The 21,383-nt window shown below is 38.2% G+C and overlaps 1 protein-coding gene across 2 annotated transcripts in view; it reads left to right on the top strand.

Moving 5' to 3' along the window:
• Positions 1-1,801: 1,801 nt before the first annotated feature.
• The window catches only part of SPAG9 (sperm associated antigen 9), a 34,011-nt gene continuing 14,429 nt past the window's right edge, over positions 1,802-21,383 (top strand). For both annotated transcript variants that reach the window (XM_010014874.1, XM_010014873.1), the window contains exons 1-14: positions 1,802-2,100; positions 5,979-6,132; positions 10,082-10,292; positions 10,805-10,904; positions 12,044-12,165; positions 15,216-15,273; positions 15,849-16,001; positions 16,090-16,141; positions 16,566-16,696; positions 18,269-18,325; positions 19,181-19,354; positions 20,048-20,177; positions 20,402-20,494; positions 20,777-20,944. In XM_010014874.1, the coding sequence (XP_010013176.1) occupies positions 1,940-2,100; positions 5,979-6,132; positions 10,082-10,292; positions 10,805-10,904; positions 12,044-12,165; positions 15,216-15,273; positions 15,849-16,001; positions 16,090-16,141; positions 16,566-16,696; positions 18,269-18,325; positions 19,181-19,354; positions 20,048-20,177; positions 20,402-20,494; positions 20,777-20,944 (1,764 nt within the window). In that variant the 5' untranslated portion in view covers positions 1,802-1,939. The remainder of the gene's footprint in view (positions 2,101-5,978; positions 6,133-10,081; positions 10,293-10,804; positions 10,905-12,043; positions 12,166-15,215; positions 15,274-15,848; positions 16,002-16,089; positions 16,142-16,565; positions 16,697-18,268; positions 18,326-19,180; positions 19,355-20,047; positions 20,178-20,401; positions 20,495-20,776; positions 20,945-21,383) is intronic.

A 21,383-nucleotide genomic window follows, 5' to 3' on the forward strand; every position in this document is an offset into this window, starting at 1 on the left:
AATGTGTGCAACTGCCCCCAAAATAAAAGGTTATATAATATTGGTTGTGTTAATAAAGCTCTCCTAAAAGTGTGTGTATACTCTTTCTACAGTAGCAAAAGACATTAGTTTTACAGAATAGGTGTTTTTTTTCTGTTGGAAGCTATTAAGGTACAACCCAAATATCTCTCAGGAAAAAAAGTACACTGAGTTATTCTGCAGTGCACCTATGATTTGTTTCTTTTTCTCTTGTACTGAGTGCCCTATTCATCTGTGAATGTGAGTGCAGAAGTGCTAAAAATACCAAATGTCATGTAGGCTTCTCTTCAGGCTTTCCTAGCTTTCATTTCAAGGACGTGTATATCCAAATTAACCTTTTGGAGTGATGCAGCGATACCTGTAACTTTTCCCAGTGCATGTCCTGGATCAGTTACACAGTGAGTAGCATCATACTTTGGCTGATTGGAATCAGGGTCTGTTAAATAAGTCATGACTGCAGGAGTTGGCATGTTGCATGTTGGCTTGGGGCTGTCTCTCTTAAGAGAAAGAGTAAGCAAGAAAAACTCTTCGTGAGTACTGAAAATCCACCTGCACTTGCTTGTTTTTGAGATGTCAGTTTAGATGATTTAAACCAGACTTCACTTCTGGAAAATACAGAAAGCTTCAATTTACTTGAATGTTAGCAGAAAAAAAAAAGAAAGAGATGCTGACATCAGATTTCTGCCAACAGAAATAACCTGAGTCTTAGATTGTGGATTCATTATGCTTAATATTTGAGGTGCCTGTTGTCTGACCTTCACAGTACTTTGCAATTAGGTTGTAGGGTTGTTGAGTCACATAATAAACGTTAATATCTGCCAGATACAGAGTTCTTAAAGAGCCTCCGAAATGGATTTGAACATGGTACTTCTGTTCAAAACTGCTTTGTAATATCACAGGCACTATGCGTGCCCTTAAGATGTTCCCTGTGCGTGAATGCACAAGCAAGTTCTCCAATTTGTTTATTATGGGCTTCTCTTCTGGTTTGTGGTTTTACACACTGCATAATTTTGCTTCTTCCTTCACCTATTGCTTTAATGTTTCCGAATGCCTTTACTATTTTTAGCATTACAGGGGGAGATTATATTGTGTTGGCCAAGAATTACGTGGTTGTAGTAAAAGCAGATGTTAAGTATTTCTTCTTGTTTCTCTGTCCTTTTAAACAGATGATTCACAATTATATGGAGCACTTGGAAAGAACTAAACTTCATCAGCTAACAGGGGGTGATCAGCTCGAATCCACACCACACAGTAGAATTAGGTAAGCTATTTATTATGCTCTCACCCTGAAATGAAAGAGAAAAAATCCGTTCATTTGTGTTTGCAAGACTTTGTTCTTTAATCCTACAACAACAGTTCGGCTGAATCGGAAAGATTTGTTGTATGATTGGAATGTGGTAAGAGAATAGTGTAGAAATCGGTAGAAAGAGGCTTTTGCTGTTGCACTGTTAAACGTTGAGATATACTTTGTACATCAGCCTTAAATGATATTGGCTTTTTGGAGTGTTTGCATTCAGGTAGGCAGGGAAAATGTCAGCAGCTGTCCCAAAATAATGAATATCCTGCCATGGCTTTGTGTACGGGTTGGTGGAGGTGTGCGTCGTGAGACCCGTTTGCTCTAAGGGCTTGATGTGAATATATTATGCAGATTTTGAAGCTTTCTAGCCTATGAACTCTGCGTGGAAGGAGGGGAGAATAACTCCAGGGCTGGCTGTGTCTCTGCGTTGCTGCATCGATGCTGCGAGGGGGAGGAGAGCGGTGATGTCATTGCTCTGGAGCTGCTGCAGAAGAGTGGAAAGCTGCTGCTGATGGCATTGTTTTTGTGGCAGCAGCTGAATGACAGACTTTGCCTACAAAGATACACCCTCGGCCCCTGTGTAGCCTTCTCGGTTCCGGCGTTTCACCATGCCAGCACAGCGCCATGAATCCTGGATGCATGCTGCTATTTGTGTTTGGCTTCGTTGGCGGGGCGGTGGTCATTAATTCTGCTATCCTGGTGTCTCTCTCGGTTTTGCTGCTAGTGCACTTTTCTATTTCTACTGGTGTGCCAGCTCTGACGCAGAACCTACCAAGGATACTCAGGTACTCTGCCCTACTGAACCTTGGCTTCATGTGCACTTTCTATGTTCTCTGCTTTCCGTTTTCCTTTCATACAGAAAGAGCAAGGATAAATTAGAGATGTCAACTGTGTATAGATTTCAAATTCTTTTGTAAAGGTATTTATGGTCTGGGATATAGCAATATATTTTTTTTTTTAAGCTCAAATTTCATTGCCTGTTAACTAAGTACAAGGTCAGTTTATGTCTGTCTTTCGTAGAAAGGTATTACAATGGTTTATTGTAACCTGCAGAAACAGCTGCGATAATGTCAAGGATAAAGCTTCTGTTCAGTGTATTGTCAGGTACCTGGCTGATCTTGGTAGCCATAAATGTATGCAGTCTGAGGCCTTGTACTATTAAATGTCACCTTTTACAATCCAAACACCTATGTAAGATGAGTTAATGGATGATCACAGCCCCACAGAAATTAGTTGATCATACTATTTTTAAGAAATCTGATTATTGGTTGGTGGGGTAAAAGAAAATCTTTATTTAAACATCAGAGCTCTTAAAGCCTATTCACTATTGTTCAGCCAAATGTTATCCTCTCCTCTTTTTCTATACTCGTATGGCGAGTTGCCAACTCTGTCTTTACCCCCCTCAAGTTATGTTCTGTTTGTCCTAGTTGCCTGGAGCAGAAGCAGAGATGCATTAGAATGTTGTGACCAAAAGTAATCTTGACATGTTTTAGTGCTACAATTACAAATGGAGAACAGCTGGAAAAGTTTTAAAATGTAGCTTTCTGACCTGAAAACTTGACATACTTTAACTGTGGTTGTAAATTTAATAGTAAACTTTGTGTAAAGTGGAAAATGCTGGGAAACAGTGTTCTCTGGGAGCTGTGTGACTAATTCATGGTGTATGTAGACTTCCTGTCGTAGATGCATTTAACTTGGGTCTCTGAGCACAGAAGGGTTCTTCCAAAGGTTAAAAGCCAATCAATAGATGAAAGAAATACCAGTTATTAATAACTGAAAGTAAACATGTATGAATATTTAAATACAAAGAAATGCAATAAATCTGAAGCATAACTCTGTAGACTGATCTAGTTAGTAAGGCTGTGCTTGCTTAAAAGGAGGGGGGAAAAACCAAACCTGAAACATATAACCACCAACTCTAAAAAAAAAAAAAACAAAGCAAAATATTGAGCTTCAGTAACTTTTTTATTAGACTTTAAAAAATATATTTAAGCAATCAGATGGCTTAAGAAATAGGTTTGTTTTTTTTTAATGTGCTTTTGTTTCACTAGGGAATATTTAATGGGTTTGAGGGGCTTGGGGAAGCTATGCTTCTTCCCGCCCTTAGTACTTGGTTTTAGGAATTGCAGGAATGGGGATACAGTTCCTTAGTTTTCTATTCATTTAAAAAAGAGAAAAATATAGGTTGAAGGAATCTAATTGTAGAATTGTTTCTATCTTTCAGATTTTATAACACAGCATCTGGCTGCTTATCCTAAAGGTTTCTGTAAATGCTTCAATACATCGCTTCGGAATATTAGTTTAGACTTTACAAACACGTGCCTGCCTCCTGCTTGCTGTTGTATTTCAAGATGTTTCTTGGACACTGGGGCAGTAGAAAGGGGTTCTTTGCTTTCCGCTGAGCAACCAGGGAAATAAGTTGAAATTGCTTCAGTTGAATTGGATAATTTCTTCTAATGCAGAGATGCAAATAATAACCTTCATTCCCAAATTAAACCCCCCTTTCAAATTTCATTTACTCCGTAGCCTTGCAAGTGCACCTGAGCTGTGTTTTAGCACATCAAAATATGTTCAGTATAAAATTGATTTAGCGCTATTCCATTAAAAAAAAGGCAAATGTCAGTTGTGAATGTGTGTTTTGTCAGTCATTTTTTTGAAATTCTCTCTTCTGAAGACCACAAAGAAGATGGGCTTTGTGGCATATCCTGCAAGTAAGCAAATCTGCCTGCTCTGAACCATTGCTCTGGGAGGCGTTTCCCAGGGCGAATGCACAATGTGTGCTTTATCATCGGCTTTCTCTGCCCCTGAAGGGCAGCTTTTTCCTCCTCTTGTTGCTGGATTCCTTAACCAATGAAAGGGTTTCAGGCTGTCTTTTGACATAATCTGAGCTTGTGTGGCGTGTCTTTTGTTCCCCACACACATAAGAGTGGTGGGAAATCCTAAGAAAAGCAGAACCTGTTACTTGTAACAAAACCCTTGGAATCAAATTCTCTTTAGTTCTGTGGCTGTTTCTCATGATGACTTGTCAGCACACTTAGCTTGCAGGTGCTGAACAGTATCTGATGCTTTTTATTTTCTAATCCTGACTGATCTTGCTTTACTTTGCTAAACTGCCTCCAAATCAGTGACCTAATTTGAAATAATATTTATGAAAGGCCAAGATACATGTGATGTGAGAATTAGTTGCAGAGATTTTTGTGGCAAGGAGCATCTTTGTATAACTGTACTGGAAAGGTTCATGCAATTACAATTGTTTTGCTATTTGAACATTGTTTTCTTGGACAGTGTAAAATTAACAAAAGGAGTTTGTCTTAATTGCTAAATACAATCTGTTCTTGGCTACCTTTTAAGTAACAGGAAAAAAAGAACCCAAACCCAATAAAATTTATAGGAATTTTTGCTTTTCAATACTCCCTGTAATATTTTTGCATGTAACTTACATGCAGATACTAATTCTGCACAGAATTCTGCCAGGTTGTGTTTAATTTGTGAAAAGCCTTGCAAAAGAAAGTGTATGTGGTTGTGATTTGACTTTTATGATGCTGAAATGTGAGATTTCATGTATCTTAATACTTTGGATTGTCTCTGCAGGGTACTTAGAAGCAATGTTTTCTCAAGCATAATTTTCTGCCATCACTTGTGCACACTTTTATCTTTGTCTTCAGTATACTTATAGCTGTGCTAGTTGATTACAGTCCTTTCTTCTGTGTTTCGTTGTTCTGACTGAGCAAATAATTTGCTTTATCTTAATTCTATGCCTGGCTGGTATTTTTCCTCTTCAGGGCTGGCTGTAGCATCCTATGAATTGCATTCTGCACACTGTTTTTGTCTCTCGCTAGCAGGAAGAATTAATCCTTTTGTTCACTGGTCACACTACTGATGGCAAGATTGACTTAGGGATTTTCTTTTTTGGAGGGTCAATATATGAAGCTTTGGAATTTCCAAAGGTTTTGAGTTTCCTTTATCATTCTAGGGAAGCAATAACGGTAACAGAGATGGTGAAGAGTTGGGATGAAGTAATTTGCCTTACTGACACAAGCTTTTGTATAGCTTTAGGGTGAAGTAGAGTGTTAAGACTGCACATTTTTTGGCTGCACTGATTTTTTTTTTTTAACATCTGTAATTCCTTGATGCAGTTGTTTTCAGTTATGCAAATCCATGTAATTCTTCAGGAGAAAAATACCATACATCTTGTGGAAAGTTGGACTTTAAGCTGGTTTGGTTTTATTACAACTTCAGCAAATGCTTCAGTTAAGGATATAGCTGTTGACTGTTGTAGAGGTTATGTGGTACTGTATCTTGCATAAAATGTGCAAAATGGTCTTTTCAAGAGTGGCTGCCAAAACCCATAGTTTGAAATAAGGAAATATTTTCATCTTACACTCCTCTTTGTGTTGCAATTCTGTAAAACTTTTATTTACTATAGATCAGCTACAGTGCAATCAATAACTGCTATTTAAAGCCATGGAATAGACTGCAATCAGATAACGTGAAATGATGCTGTAATAGCATCCAGTTTGTACATGGCATATTTAATAGAGCACAGTGTATGAATGTTTGAACCTATAATTTTACCACTTCCTGGCTGGTTTCAGAGACGTACAGGAGAATAAATAGTGTGACATCTGCAGTAGCTGATGAAACCTGTCTCTCTTTCAAACAGAAAGGAGCGTCCAATATCGCTGGGCATCTTCCCGTTACCTCCAGGAGATGCACTGCTTACGCCTGACACGCAGAGAGAAGCAGGGGAAACACCTGGGTCAGAGCACTGGAAATTCCATGAGCTAAGCCAGCCACGGTCACACACAAGCCTGAAGGTGAGCACTCAGCTTGGCTGCCTTTATGTGTTGGGAGAAGCTCCCATAAACAGGTTATAGGTTGTTGGTGGGGAAAGAAAGCAAATTGAAGGGGAGCTGGGAAAACCCTAAATCACCTTTGCATGAGCCAAATATGTTGTTTACTCAGATGAGCTTTGAAGGAACTTACTGGAAGAATGAGAGCTTAGGTTGCATTTTCCAAGTGAGTGGTAATACAGGCTACTTCTTCTCTTACTCATAGGAGTGGGGTTTTTCTTTCTAAGGAACCTTTCCAAAAGGTCACTCGCTTGTTCTTTACACATTAGATATGTAACTAGATAGTTGTAAACAGGTCTGTTGGTTTAATACTGTTTTAGAAGGGAAGCTTTGATTACTACACAGGTATTACTCTTAAAGCAGCCTCTGTTACTATCAGGCATACAGCATAGGTATACCACAGAGCTGAGAATGACCTAACTTTCCTAAATTAGCCTGTGATTATGATTTCCCTTACATGTAGCTTGGCCATAATTCCTGCAATTGTTCAGTGTTCCAACAGTGAGCGTGTGGCATAGAACAAGCTGCAGACATGGAAAAATGGGGGAGTGGTGTTGGAGCGTGATGAATCTGGCAGTCAGGACTAGGGTGCACTAACAACAAAGCGGGAGGAGGGAGCTGCAGGGTGATGAACAACTCCGGAATGTGTAAAGTCTCCCTATATATTTATGTTGATGAAGGTTTTTTTTCTTTGGAAGACTATGAATGTACTGTTAGTTCTGAAACGGCAGTCAGCTGAGGGGAATTTCCTCCTAAGTGAACTTCATACTTAGCAGGGGAATATTAAACTGATAAGAATTAAAAAGCTAACCACAAATCATTGGAACTCAGGGGTTTTTTTTTTCCTAAAGGTCATATGAAGATAATGGGAAGTATAAGTAATGGTTAATTATAAACATATCAAAGTAATAAAAAGGAGTTTGGATCTAAAACTCTAAACAAGTTAAACTCTTGGCTAGGACCATTTTTGGATCTTAAATTTGTCTTATGCCAGTTAACATCAGTCAATTGACAGACTTCACGAGAGCTGGCTGAAACACGACTTCAGAGTAGGTGGAGATAAGGTGTAAATGGGAATTCTCTGATCCCATCCTATCTCCTGAGAAAATTATATTGGTTACTATATATTATCAAAATAGGCTTTTTGGTGTAGTTCTAAAGATAATGCACTGCTAAAAGAGAATTTACAGCACAGGCTGTAATCTTTCAAACCTAGTTAGGGTAAGTTGATTATAGGTCCAAAGCAGCATCCTTGCTTTTTAGCTGTGAATGTGAAGTACTTCTGAAGCCATAACCAGTATTTGAAACTTTTTTCTCTAACACTTTTATTTGCTCTAAATACTTCCAACATGAAGTATAAGGCACAAGCAAGATTCTGCCACTTTCAGGCATCTGTTTTGCTTTCATGCATGAACATTTAATTAATGGTGTCTCTTCTAAAAGTACCACAAAGAGAAGGTGTCAGGAGAAACACAGACGGAAAAGACTGGGTACTCTGTAGCTCGTATAGTAGCAACATTGCTGGATATCGTTGTGAGACAACATCCAGTTAGCTACCATTCATTCTCTTCTGCTTATTTCTGCAAAGCATTGCAGATGAGCTGCTGCTTCACATTTAATTATCTAATTTTTGAACTAATTGTCCTTTTTTTAGGAAAAGTCTTTTGGCAACATCGCCAAAAAAGTTCAATTTGCTAAGCCAACACAGCAGTGACTTTCAGATGCTTAAGCTTTGAGATATTTTGATTAATTCATTGTCACTTAATGGAATTGCGTTTCATTTTCATTAGTTCTAGAACAAACATTCATGATTGTTTAATCAGCATAGTTTCCAAGAGTTAGCTAACAAAATAAAAAATGCAGTAGATACCCAAGTCAGAAATGTAAAATAGATTGGATTATTTGAAATTCCCATAAGGAAAAGACCATTCTTTTCACTGTTTTCTCTTGTGCTATCAAAGCTGTTTTTCTTGAGCTGTGTGTTGGAAGTCGGTGATTAGTCTGTGCTGCATCAGTTAGTGGATGCTTTTGGAATACAAAGATGTAGAAATGTTTGAACAGAGCCAACAGCTCCACTGAGGTTTTATTCCTTGTTTGTGTGAACTCTGGAGTCCCTTGGTTAAGGGGTAGCATTTCCTGCCTCCTGTATCTGCTTGCTGAAGTATGAATCATTATCCAGTGGCTGAACCTCACCAATTCAAGAGGCAACTGGGTAAATTGTGTAGCTTTCCTTCCTTTTTTTTCTTAAAGGGACACATTGAGAGATGCCTTTAGAGTCATCTGTTACTTGACTGTATTTCTGAATAATTTTGTCAGAATATCAAATGTTAATGATTGTGGGTTTTGGATTTTACTAAAAAAGGATGAAACCTGCAAGTAATTGATAGGCAGGTTTTGAAAGTGCTGGATTTTGTTTCTAGGGCTTGCAAATTCCATGTGGGTATGTCATTATAGGATAAAAGCTTTATATTTATGCTGGTATACATAAACTTGTGTTTTCCTCCCTACCCCCACAAATCTTACCTTTCCAGGAAGTTCCAAAAGTAAATATTTGGAAGTTATAATTCTTGGTAATCTTATACTAAGTAGAAATGGGGGAATGTGTGTCTATGTGCAGGTCTTACATTCTTTTCTTTTAAATAAGCTTAAAATTCAGTTTCCCTTCCTTCTCAAAGAGGGATGCTGGCAGTACGATGAATTTGTGCTTCATAAAATCTGACTTTGCTTCATTCCTGCCAAGTTCAGGTTTCTTGAGCCAACACATACATTCTCTTTAAATGTCACAGACTTGTCTGGGAGCTTTGCTTTCACCTCCAATTCCCAAACAAAACCCTAAAAGAACCTGTTGTCAAAACTTACCATCTTGTCTTCACTTTGCATGTACCAGCCTCCTTGTTTCACCTTGATCTTTACCAAGGAGGTGCCTCTAACTGTATGCTAGAAAATACTGGCCTAAACAGACCAGTTTGTTTTCATATCTGCAGTGAACTCATTTGCTGTTATGTCTAAGTCATAATCAAGACCTCTGGATGCTGGGGTGGCTCTGGTCCTGAATGAGGGGTAAAATGTGAATGAGAGGAGACAAGCTGCAGAAGAGGGCTTGTTAGTAATATCAGGTAGTAGCCTCTAGTTATGTCAAACACAGTTGCCTGCCCTCGAGCACGGTGCCTGATGCAGCCTTCTCTGAGTAATGGTCATAATCATGAGTCCAGGAGCTGGATTAATAGCCAGACTTGTCAGTGACACTACGTCAAGAACCACATGTAAACTGCTGCCAGGAATCAGCTTCTAAGGAGGAGCTGTTTACTGATGTTCCACAGTTGATCTGAATTTAACCAGAAAAGCAGTCACTGCAGTTCAGTGTCTTCTTTGCAATGTCATCCAGGGCTTACAGTTCAGACTGGGAAGCATGTAAAAACAGTCTGAATGCAAATACTATACATGTATATCAGTAAAACCATTGTTCTGCATCAGTGCTTTAACGTTTACTTTTAAGATGATGTTTGAAGGTATCATGCACATTTTGCAAAATTAATTTGATGCCAGCTTTGGGAAGATTGAGCAATTCATTGTGCAGCTAGAAGGATTACTAATACGGGAATACTGCCTGTTGTCTAGGAAACTTTACCAGAAAACCACCATAAAGTTGTGACTATTATTATCAGCTGAGGTCAAACATTAGGGTTAAAAACAAGGGTGTGTTTTATGTGGCTATAACCTCCCTAAGACAAGTGAAAGAGCCATAGTCTAAAGATGAATTTGGCAGTACTGGTTTATTCTTTTCATTCCTGTTTCTTTGGGTATTCCATATTCTTTAGTAAAATACAGTAGTTTTGTATTTGTTCTTCACTTTATATGCCAAACTCTTCTAATAATTCGAGTTCATTTTCTAATGGTAGTTGCTCAATTTTAGGATGAGCTCTCTGATGTTAGCCAAGCAGCCTCAAAATCTACTACTCCAGCATCCACAGCTGCTTCAGATGTACCTGTACTGCCTGCTGAAACTCCTCAGAAGGAAGATGTTGAAGGGCTTGCAAAGGGCACAGATATGCCGAGTGAGAAGCTGGACATAGGCAAGAATATTGAAGTACAGGTAGTTCAAGAGACAAGAAATGTGTCCACTGGTGAGTTGCTTTAACTCTTTAGCGTATGGTTACTATGGACCTCATTTAGTCTGTTATGAAATTAATTGTTGTGTCACAAATGAGAAATCATTTTTTACTTTGTTTTTAGGAATACAGAGTTTTGATAAGAGATACAGGCCTGTTGTTTATGGGTAGGTTAGCCATTATTTTTCTAGAATAAGAGTAATTTATGACATTTCCTTGTAAACAACAGAAGTGACACTCATCTAGACATAAAAATTCATGAGATGATAGACATCTGCTTGGTTTCAATTGCAGACATAGTGGAAAATAACTACCATTGGATGACTTACATTAAATTCAGGAGATACTTCGAAATTCCACTGTCTGCACTAGAGTATCAAAATCTGTAGGTCTTAATTCATTACCTTGATAAGTCCTTAACCAGAAGTTTACTAGGTTTGTTGATAGATTAATAACAACTACATGTAGGTAATGTCCTAAGTCGTGGTGATTTTGTTTATGGAGCTGTACCACTTGCTTTTCCCTAGGTGGAAATGAAAATGAAGAAAAATCTGAAGTTCAGGCAATCATTGAGTCAACTCCTGAGTTGGATATGGATAAAGATCTCAGCGGATATAAGGGCTCCAGGTGTGTTGTGTGTTATGATTTGAGTAGAAAGACCAATTTTAGAAGGTACCAGTCTTCAGTTTTGAACTTGTGCCTCATTTAGGAAATTTTACCAGACTGAGATCATGCTTTGTGTAATGAATCTCCTCCTTCTGTGGCCTTATATCCCCAAATTCCTTATGAGCTTTTAACTACAACAGCAGTTTTTTATTCTCTTGCTACACCTGATGAATGTTCAGGGTATTTCACATTACAGCAGACTTAAGAATGTTTACGTATTCTTTTTATATTTCAAGCAAATGGTCTGACTAAAAGGCCTTTTCTCAGCAGATCCAGGTTTCAAGGTACTAGCAGTTTCAGATCTGGGCCCTTGTGTTTTCACCCATGTTTTTAAAATCTGGATTTATGAATGACTTTGCAAAGTTACAGGGTTTATTCATCAGATTCTGATGGAGGAATCCCAGTGTTAACAGAATGCATTTGCCTGAGTCTGCTTCCTTGCAGGCTTTTCCTTGTGAAGTATAACATTTATTTCAAAAGCTCTAGAGCCCCATGAAATAAATGCACAAGTGCTGTTTTAATAGTATGTGTGGGGTGCCTGATCTTCTAGGCAAGCCTGGAAAAACTTAGGGTCTAGCCCCAAGTCTTTCAAATATATTATGTGTCTGTGTATTTCACTCCTGTGATGAGGTGGGGAAAAATTACCTTGATATTGAACATTAGTGGCATAAAATGGTTGTGTGAAAGGTGCCCCTTTGCTGGCCAGAGGAATATTTTGATCTCTAGTTGGTTGTCTTGCATCCTTGTTACATTAAATGACCTTCAGTTTGGCTGAGCTGTTTGTTCTTCAGGCATTTGGGCTGACTAAGTCCTGACAGGGCTGAATTTCTATATGCCTGAAGTTGATATGCTCTAATTTATTAAGATCCTGAGCAGCTCAGTATCAGCAGCTACCTCAAGTTTGGATCTTGGTGCCAAAGTAATAATTGAAAATAGAATCTAGGACTCTGAGCCAACTGAAAGCTTCTGGGAATTTTACTCCTGGATTTTTTTTTTTTGGGAGGTAACAAATGAAGTGGTAAAACCAGAGATAGAGCTTTCTTCATTGTGGGAATGTTTTCTTTCTGCTTTTTGATGTCTTGTCTTAATTCTTTGAATAGCACTCCTACCAAAGGCATAGAGAACAAAGCATTTGACCGTAACACAGAGTCACTCTTTGAAGAGCTGTCATCTGCTGGTTCTGGCCTAATTGGAGATGTGGATGAAGGTGCAGATTTACTGGGTAAGAAAGGTTATTTAAAGATGCAGCTTACAGGAACATTCCTTGTTAGTGGAGTGCTTAATTATCCTTGCTGGATTTACTGTTAGGATTCATTTGCATTAAAATTGTTTGAGTATCATCTTAAGATGGTCATTGGAATGCAAAATAGCAGGAGAAAGTGTTTGTTCTGTCTTTCAACATAATGATATCAGCCTTAATCTTTTGGGGCACTTTATGGTATTCTCTGTTTCAGTTTTCCATCTGTTCTCTGACACAAGGATTTTTATCTTGAGTGAGGATTTCTATCTTGAACTAGTTTTAAGTAGTTTAATGCAGATTGTGCCCAATCTTTAATGTCCTGGCTTTATCACCTCTCTGTGGAATTTAACTGGTAAGAGAGAATTGCAGCAGAATGCAGTTGTGGTAATTTGAGAATCAAACCATTAATTGGAAGGGGAGGAGAAACCCACATTTCTCTCCCTAAGCAGCTTGCTGCTGCTTGTCTGCTGACTGAACAAAATGTAAGTTTTAGGAATATGAGTTGATCAGGAGCAAAAAGGTTGCTAAAAGCAGTTCTGTAAACAGCATGACAAGGTATTTCTGGCCATATCGATGTTCAGGTCTCATTTTGAGATGATGAAAGCTGGTACTATGGAATGCATGAAATGCAAATGCAATTCTTGTGTTTTAGAAATGGGTTGTATACAGAAAATCAGCAGTTTGCTTCTGTTGTCTGACCCAGCAGAAATACAGATTGTCAGTAGTATTACTTAGAACTGTTGTGTGTGCAATCTGGATTTCTGGTTGTTCAGTGTTTACTTTACATCAAGCAGGTGATGTTTCTCCAAAGTGTTACTCACCAGGAGTAATGGGCCTATCTCCAGTCTGAGATGGTTTTTCTTTGTCACTCTGCTGCTCTGAAGCTCGAGCAGTGAGGACCACCACATCCTTGTTGGAACATACTTAATCCAAAACTCTCGCACTCCATTGTCACATGGGCAACTAATGACACATTCTGCATGCAAAAATGCAGATACTGGAGAAATACTAACTTCCATCCATTAGCTACGTGATAAATTGTTTAAAGAAATCAAATTACTGTCAGGACTTCTTGATAATAAATGTTTTGTTTTCCATGGGCAAAAATAATAACCTCTTTAGGGTGACCTATCAAAACGTTGTCACTGACTACTTTGCCATTAAACTGCAGTGTGTGCAAAATTAGCACATTGTTATAACTGCATTTGTAATGTAGAATGTGTTGGTCTGTAAGTTTTACTATATAATCATCATTTCACTCTGAGCACAACCATAGTCCAGATTACTCTTGTATTAAGAGCCCCATCTACAACCAGGATAACCGGTGTGTTGCAAGCATTTGGGTCTGTTCTAAGTGAGCATTAAACTTCCATTTGGAGTTCTGTCCAAGTAGTTAATTGGGATTCTCTAATCTGTTTTCTCTTGGGCTGCATACCCAGGGGAATATTCTGGTGTGTATGCTTCTTTCTTAAAAAAAGTTCTCTGAAACCTGTTGCTTCTGCAGTTAGGCTGTTCTTGGCTGCTGCGCTCATCAAATACATTCTCTGCATTTTTTAACCTGCTTGGTAACATATGTTCTTTTTGCCTTTGCGCTCTGGCTTTCTAGTTTTTGTTCTTGCATTATAAAGGGGTTTGAATCCTATTGGGAAGTGATCCCAGGTGCTTTTATCTGTGAATACTGGAAACATTAAAAAGCAATAGCCACTTGAATAAAACCTCTATAGTGCAGAAGATTTATCCAGATATTGGTAAAATAACAATAGCTGATCTAAGTTCCTTCACTATTAAGTGTAATTTAAATTCAAAACCCAGAGAGAGAAATTCCAAAAGAGGGAACTTCGGCTTGCATGTTTACTTATAGATACCTTTATTTGTTACCCAAATATCTAAGTCATCTGTTAGCAAACTTGCTTGCAAGATTGTGCTCATAGAGTAATTTAAAAGGCTTCCACCATTAACTTAACTTTTCCATTGGTTAAGTTAATACTGAATCAGCATAATTCCTGTTGTTATCAGTGTGGTGATTATTTTGCTGTGCAAGATGTAAAATAATTCTTTTTTGCCTGAAAATTTGTATTTTTTTTTTTTTTTTTAATCCTGCAAATTACCTGATTTTAGGCATGCAAATGGGAGGGTGAGAAATTAATTTCCAGAAACTTAAATAACATTGAAGAGTTAAGTTCATTTTTTCCATAGTAACATTTTAATTTGAAACTCTTACTGAATGGCTTCGCATTTCTTGCAAGTACTGGGCTTCTAAATTATTTTGCAGAAAGTGAGCTAGGCTTTTCTTAGGTTACTGATCTTTGTAAGAGCTCTAACCAGTAGAAATGGTTGTGACAAACTAACATCTGTCTCTTGTACAAATCCTGCTTCTAATCACATCACATTGCACTTGGGTTTTTTTGGTAGCGCCTTCATTTTTAATTTGCTCATACTTCGTAAGTCTAAATCTTCTATTGCTCTTCGCTCATACTACACCTTACATGAACTGTTTCTTGTTCTTGTTTTTGCTCTACATGGAATGCATGGGCTTTAAAGACCATAATTTCTTTGGTAAGGTATCATTTGCTCTGGGGAAATCTGCAGGGCTTTCACAATCTGAGCTTTATAATTCAGCATGTTTTGTGTCATAACTGATATACTTTTGTGTCTAACATGGTATAAAAGACAGTTGAGCATTTTAAACCTAGCTTTGTCTACTGATACTTCTCCAGTAATGCTGTGGTTGTTTCTTTGACTTAGTAGTACTGTAATCTTCAAAATGGGTAGAGTAGGTGGAGGTAGCACTAGCCACTAGCCTGTGGCAAGCCAGGGTTGCCCTTAAGCTTTAATTGAAGTCAGACTGGGAAGAAGGTGGAGGGAAAAGCTAATCTTAGAACCAGGTCAGTCCTGAAATTTCAGATAGCTCACAAGTTTTCTGACAAACTTGTCATACCTAAAATTCAGCTGGTTTTAGACAATGGCAAAACACAGGCTTTATAAGAGCATCCGTTCTATCTGCTAATTTCATGTTTGTTTCCTTTTGAAAGGAATGGGTCGTGAGGTTGAAAACCTTATTTTGGAGAACACTCAGCTGCTGGAGACAAAGTAAGTGAGAATATAGTATGTGAAGAAAATCCTGACCTTCTCTATTGTATTTCGTTATATCTTCAATATCTTCATACACAGAAAATGGAAGTTATACGAATGTACTTTCAGTTCCAAGAGTAGTGGTGGTACAGGTATTTTGAATTTGCAGGTCTATCTGGCTAAATATATAGCTTAATTCTTTTAGAATTCTGGTATTCTTCCAGAAATTAAGGATCTAAGAAGCAAAAGCTGCTTTTGTCCTTGTAAGGCTACAAGAAATGCAGTTCTATGTCCTAGCGAGATCCACTCCCTGTACACTTACAGCTGTAACTGCAGAAGCTAATCCACTAGAGCACTGTTGAGGAACCTCTAAGCAAACTGTTCTATCAGTCCTTTTTTTCTAATATGGAGTTGTGAATGTGTTTGGGCATTTGAGATTTGGGAGGAGAGAGTTTGACCTGTTTTAGGAAGCTGTACTTTTTACAGCAGCTCTATGTAAGAAATTTGTAGGTCTTCAAGAATAAAATCAGGCTGAATCTTTACTATGAGACCACAGTCATCTGTGTAATGGTGTATTTTAAATGTTTGTGTAGAAATGCACTGAATGTAGTGAAGAATGATTTGATAGCAAAGGTGGATGAGTTGACCTGTGAGAAGGATGTACTACAAGGTGAATTGGAGGCTGTCAAACAAGCAAAACAAAAGCTTGAAGAGAAGAATAAGGAACTGGAAGAAGAGCTGAGGAAGTAAGTTTAATTCCATGGTTGTGAAAAAGACAGGTAAAAAAAACCCCACTGTGGTATCTAATGCAGCTATCTTTCATTTTGTATTTAGAGCTCGTGCAGAAGCAGAGGAGGCAAGACAGAAAGCTAAAGAGGATGATGATGTAGGTGTATGTGTGTATGTGGGGGTTTGTATTTATCATTTACAATGGGATATTATAAGCTCACGTGCATTGAGTGAGTGCTGCTAAACTTTACTGCTTAATAAGTAGTGGTGAACTTCTGTGTATGGAAAAGAGAGAAGATCTAAAGAGCACAAGTAAACTTAAACACACCGTGTCTAACTTTCTTCCCTTCCTCTCTGCCCATTATTATGTTCTTTATGTTGAGCTGTTTTTATTCAGATTATGCTATGTACAAAGGATGGGAGGAGAGGAAGGTAAAATCGAGTCAGTTTTACAAAGCCCCAAATGATTTGGAATCTGGAATTGTGCCCTAAACTGACTTTTACTGGAAGGCAGAGGCTGACTCTGCAAGGCCCTACTGTGCTCCTTTGTTTGTCCTATGTTTGGGTTTTTGTGTGTTCAGAGTGATGTCCCCACTGCTCAGCGGAAGCGTTTTACACGTGTTGAAATGGCCCGTGTTCTGATGGAAAGAAATCAGTATAAGGAGAGGTTGATGGAGCTTCAGGAAGCTGTCCGATGGACTGAGATGATAAGGTAAAAGGCTCTTCCTAGGATTTTACAGACTTTTGATAGTTTTTTGGTTTTGGTTTGTTTTTTTTTTTTTAGCTGCAGAGTGATCTGATCAGTAGGTTTTGAGGCCTTAATTACCCTTCTGTTTGTCTCCCTACATGCCCATGAATAACTCTGGTTTGAAGTTTAGACCTCAGAGCAGCCTTCCAGTATCTGAAGGGGGCCTACAAGGATGCCAGAGAGGGACTCTTCGTCAGGGACTGTAGCAATAGGACAAAGGGGAATGGGTTTAAACTGAAACAGGGGAAGTTCAGGTTAGATCTAAGGAAGAAGTTCTTTACTGTGAGGGTGCTGAGGCCCTCGAACAGGGTGCCCACAGAAGTGGTAAATGCTCCATCCCTGGCAGTGTTCAAGGCCAGGTTGGGCAAAGCCTTGAGTGACATGGTCTAGTGTGAGACATTCCTGCCCATGGTAGGAGGTTGGAACTAGATGATCTTAAAGTCCTTTCCAACCCAAACCATTCTGTGAATCTAAATTATGGGCATATAATTTAATATTGTCTAAATAGGTTCTTGGTGAGACCTCCATGAAGATGTGTTCCTTTGTAGGATGTGCAATAAGCAGCCCTTGAAGAAATGTGTGTATTTTGGAACATGTATGAAACTTGGTAATTGTAAATAAAATGAATTTGGTGGGCAGGAAAAATTGGTGTGTTTGTGCACGTATCTCAAAGCAGTGAGCCCAGCTGTCAAAACAGGAATAACACAGTCTTCAGACTGAGTGCAATCCATTTGTAAGGACTTGTTTAAGAGAAGACAACTTTAAAACTGTGCAAGGTTTATTAAATATAAGCAATAAAGATGGCCATTTGGTCTAATTTGCATCCTGAATATTGAGTTGTCTGGAAGGTATGATTTTGAAAGCAAAAGTGAGATGCCTTGGAGCTCAGCCCAGCTCATTCTTGACACATCCCACATGTCCAGGGGTAACACTGTCATTTGGTGCCGCCTGCTGTCAGGCAGAACAATGGCATTTGATTTTTCTATTGTCCTCAATCCCTGTGAGCCATTTGAGTCTGAGAGGAAAAACGCATATTCCCAAGCAGACACAGCTTGCTTTTCTATAGCTCTTACCTGCTGTAGAAATCCTCCCCTACCTCTGTTAATGCATCTGTGGCTTCAGGAAGAATCACTTTGCAATTTTTTTACTGATGTGTTGAAGAATAAGAGGTTTTAAAATAAAAAGCAATGGTTGAAATATTAAAGAAATAAGAGGCAGAAGAATTTAGAATGGTTTGGTGTTCTAGCTGTTTTCATTGCAAAGTGTTACACAAATTTTTCTCTTCTGTCTGAAAACTACTCACCAGTTCTGTGTTAGATGCAACTAAATGTGGATGATGTTGCCTACATTACTCCAGTTCATCTAGTGAGAATTGCAGTATTGGGCTCTGATCAGAAAAGAAGTGGCAATGGGAAGAAACAAGCTTTGATACTTTTGATATGTTACCCTGTTTTTTTTAAGTAAGAGTTACATACTGTTCCTTTCCTTTTTTTTAATTAATGCTTACTCAGTAAACTTGGAATTCATTTCTTGTAGAGCATCAAGAGAAAATCCAGCCATGCAAGAAAAGAAGAGATCAAGCATTTGGCAGTTGTAAGTATTGAAATGCAACTCACTGGCAAAACGAAAGAAAAGACCCTCACCAATTAGCTGGCACATTTTTGTATGTTAGCTAATTATCTTTTGGCAGATGAAGATGTCTTAACTCTTCTCCTCTTGTTACCTAGCGTGCCAGCTCGGTAAGACTGTTCTTGAAGACAAAATGTATCGTAAGCTGCATCACGTAGTGAATGGCTGTGCACTTTGTGAAGTTAAATGCCAAAGTGCTGTATTTTTTATTCTAGCCTGATATGCACCAGGACTCTTGTTCTGAATGTTTTTTGATTATTCTCTTTTATGGTAAAAAATAGAAACGTGAATAGCTCGTGTGGATTGCATTTATTTCAGCTTCCTTTTCCTTGATGAAGTACAGCTTACTGATTGTTAAACTCTCTAACTTGGAGCTCTTTAAATATAAGTGTTATTCACAACAAAATAATTGTCAAATAATCCTTTTGATATTGTGGTTTGCTGATAACTGTTCTGTCTTTTAGTCTGGGAAATGGGGTTTTAAAGTGCTCTGTGCATGAACTAATACGCTCATAAAACTGTCTTCCAGATGTAATGCTCACATCCTAATTTTGTTGGCTCCCTGTAAATGCTCGTTCAAGATGAAGATCCCATTAAATTGATAGACAAATGGGATAAGAATCCCTTGAGAATTTTTCTTACTGACATGAGTTTCTATGCTTTGAGAGTGTTGCTGAGTGTGGTGGCTGATGCTATGTTGGGCTCCAGTTTCTTAGTCTAACTGGCTTGAGCAGGCTAGCATATGCAGTGTTTTGTCTGCATAGTTAAATTTAGATGTATCTTACAAATCTCAATTCCCATCTTTCTGTTTTCTTCTAGCTTTAGCAGGCTTTTCAGTTCATCTAGCAATACAGCTAAGAAACCAGAACCTCCTGTCAATGTAAAATACAATGCTCCAACCTCACATATTACTCCATCAGTCAAGAAAAGAAGTAGCACCTTATCTCAGTTACCCAGTGACAAATCTAAGGCCTTTGAATTCCTCAGCGAAGAGTAAGACATTTTGCTTTTATAATACTAGATGTGCTTTATCAAGTATTTACTCTTTTATTCCTCTGAGATAATAGTATGCTGGTAAGTGAAGTATAATGTTCTCCTGAAATGAATGTTGGTGCATAAGAAATTAACATGGTGCCCACTGAAAAGTGTTAGTGGATGAGTACTCTGGGAACCTGGCAGTAGTATTCTATTTGGTAAATATCACTGCCTTCCATAAAAGTGCATTTAGGCACAGGAGGCAGCTCTTGGTACACTTGTATATACAAGTGGTGTAGCTGAGCAATAACTCTACAGGTACTTTCACTTTAAGTTCAATGGAAAAATAGAACAACATGAGTCAGGCTAGCAAGTATCTGCAATTGTTTTTTTCTCCAGTCCTTCTTTTTGGCAACGTATACTTTTGGCTTATAACTTTTCAAACTTCTAGTGGAGGTACATGACCCAAGTTAATTGTCTTTTAAGTATGCTGATAACAGACTTTCTGGTTTTGCCTGTCTTTCACAGGTCTCTTAGAAATAGCCCACAGGAAACCTGATGTTCTGTAGGTGATGTGTGAAAAACTAGTGATTTCTTTGGTAACCCAGTGCTTCCACAGAGGTCTTGTATTGAGTTTAACAGCAACTCCCATTAAACAGAGGATTTTAAAGAGCATAAATAATAGGTTCTTTAATAATGATTCTTCCCTAGAACTGAAGCCAGTTTAGCCTCACGCCGAGAGCAGAAGAGAGAGCAGTATCGCCAAGTGAAAGCACACGTTCAGAAAGAGGATGGTAGAGTGCAAGCATTTGGCTGGAGTCTACCTCAGAAGTACAAACAGGTATTAGGCTTATGTTTTCAAATGTAGTGGTAACAACTTCATGTTCTGTGAAATCTGAACAGAGAATAATTTAAAAGCTTGTGCTTTGCAGATTAAAAGAGTCTTTCTAATAAAAACCACAATGCAAACCTCTTAATTATGTTTAACAAAGTCTGATCAACTGATTCCAAAGACTGTAAACCTCTTTTAAATAGGAAAACTTTTCTGTTTCTTTTTTTTCCTAGGTGGCAAATGGTGGCCAGGGTGACAATAAGATGAAGAACTTGCCTGTACCTGTTTACCTGAGACCTTTAGATGAGAAGGATACCTCTATGAAGGTAGGGTGTACTTACAGTGATCTAGAGATTCAGGTAGCCTATAGCTTGAATATTCATATTTTAGGCTCCATTATTTTCTTTTTTAAATAAAGCTGTTTCTGTCTAAAACATAGGGGAATCAGAATTTAAGCTTTGGTAGAAATGTATATGACATTTAAGGTTAAGGAATTCCTCAAAATGGACTACATGTATATAATGATTAATTATTTATAAGCATATTTAACAATGGTTTGTCTTTTTTGAAGTTTAACATTTAAGTGAAGTGTTTATTTTTCTTTCAAGCTGTGGTGTGCTGTAGGGGTAAACCTGTCAGGAGGGAAGACACGAGATGGTGGGTCTGTGGTTGGTGCTAGTGTGTTCTACAATGATGTGGCTGGTACAGATGCAGATGGCAACAAGCAGCAAACAGGATCTCAAAGTAGCTTAGACAGACTAGATCAAGAGCTCAAGGTAAGGTCACCTGAAAGGCATGTTGAATAGTTCATATAGCTAAATGTCTTTCCAAAATATTTTATTAATCTACAGTTATAATCAGGCTTATTACAATTAGGCTTATTTTTCTTGAGTAGTCACCACCCCAAGTTATTTGGCTTATTGAATCCAACTACAAAACCACTGTGATTATTTCCCATGTACCAGCTTGTTGGCAAATCTGAGGAGCAAATCAATTTTGCATCAAAATAATGCATTTCTCATACCAGTCCTGCCAGCTTTAAAAGGCATTTGTGACAGAATTGTTCATGTTCTGACTGCCATTTCAAACAAGGGCTTTTAGGTGTCTCTCTAAACATGTGTTAGTCTTCATGTTTTCATGAAGAAGCAACGAATGGAATTCGTATTAAGGACACAAAAACAAATGCTTAACTTGAAAGTGCTTTGGGACATCACA

This window comes from Nestor notabilis, unplaced genomic scaffold, assembly GCF_000696875.1.
Source record: "Nestor notabilis isolate BGI_N333 unplaced genomic scaffold, ASM69687v1 scaffold16995, whole genome shotgun sequence".
Lineage (NCBI taxonomy): Eukaryota > Metazoa > Chordata > Aves > Psittaciformes > Psittacidae > Nestor > Nestor notabilis.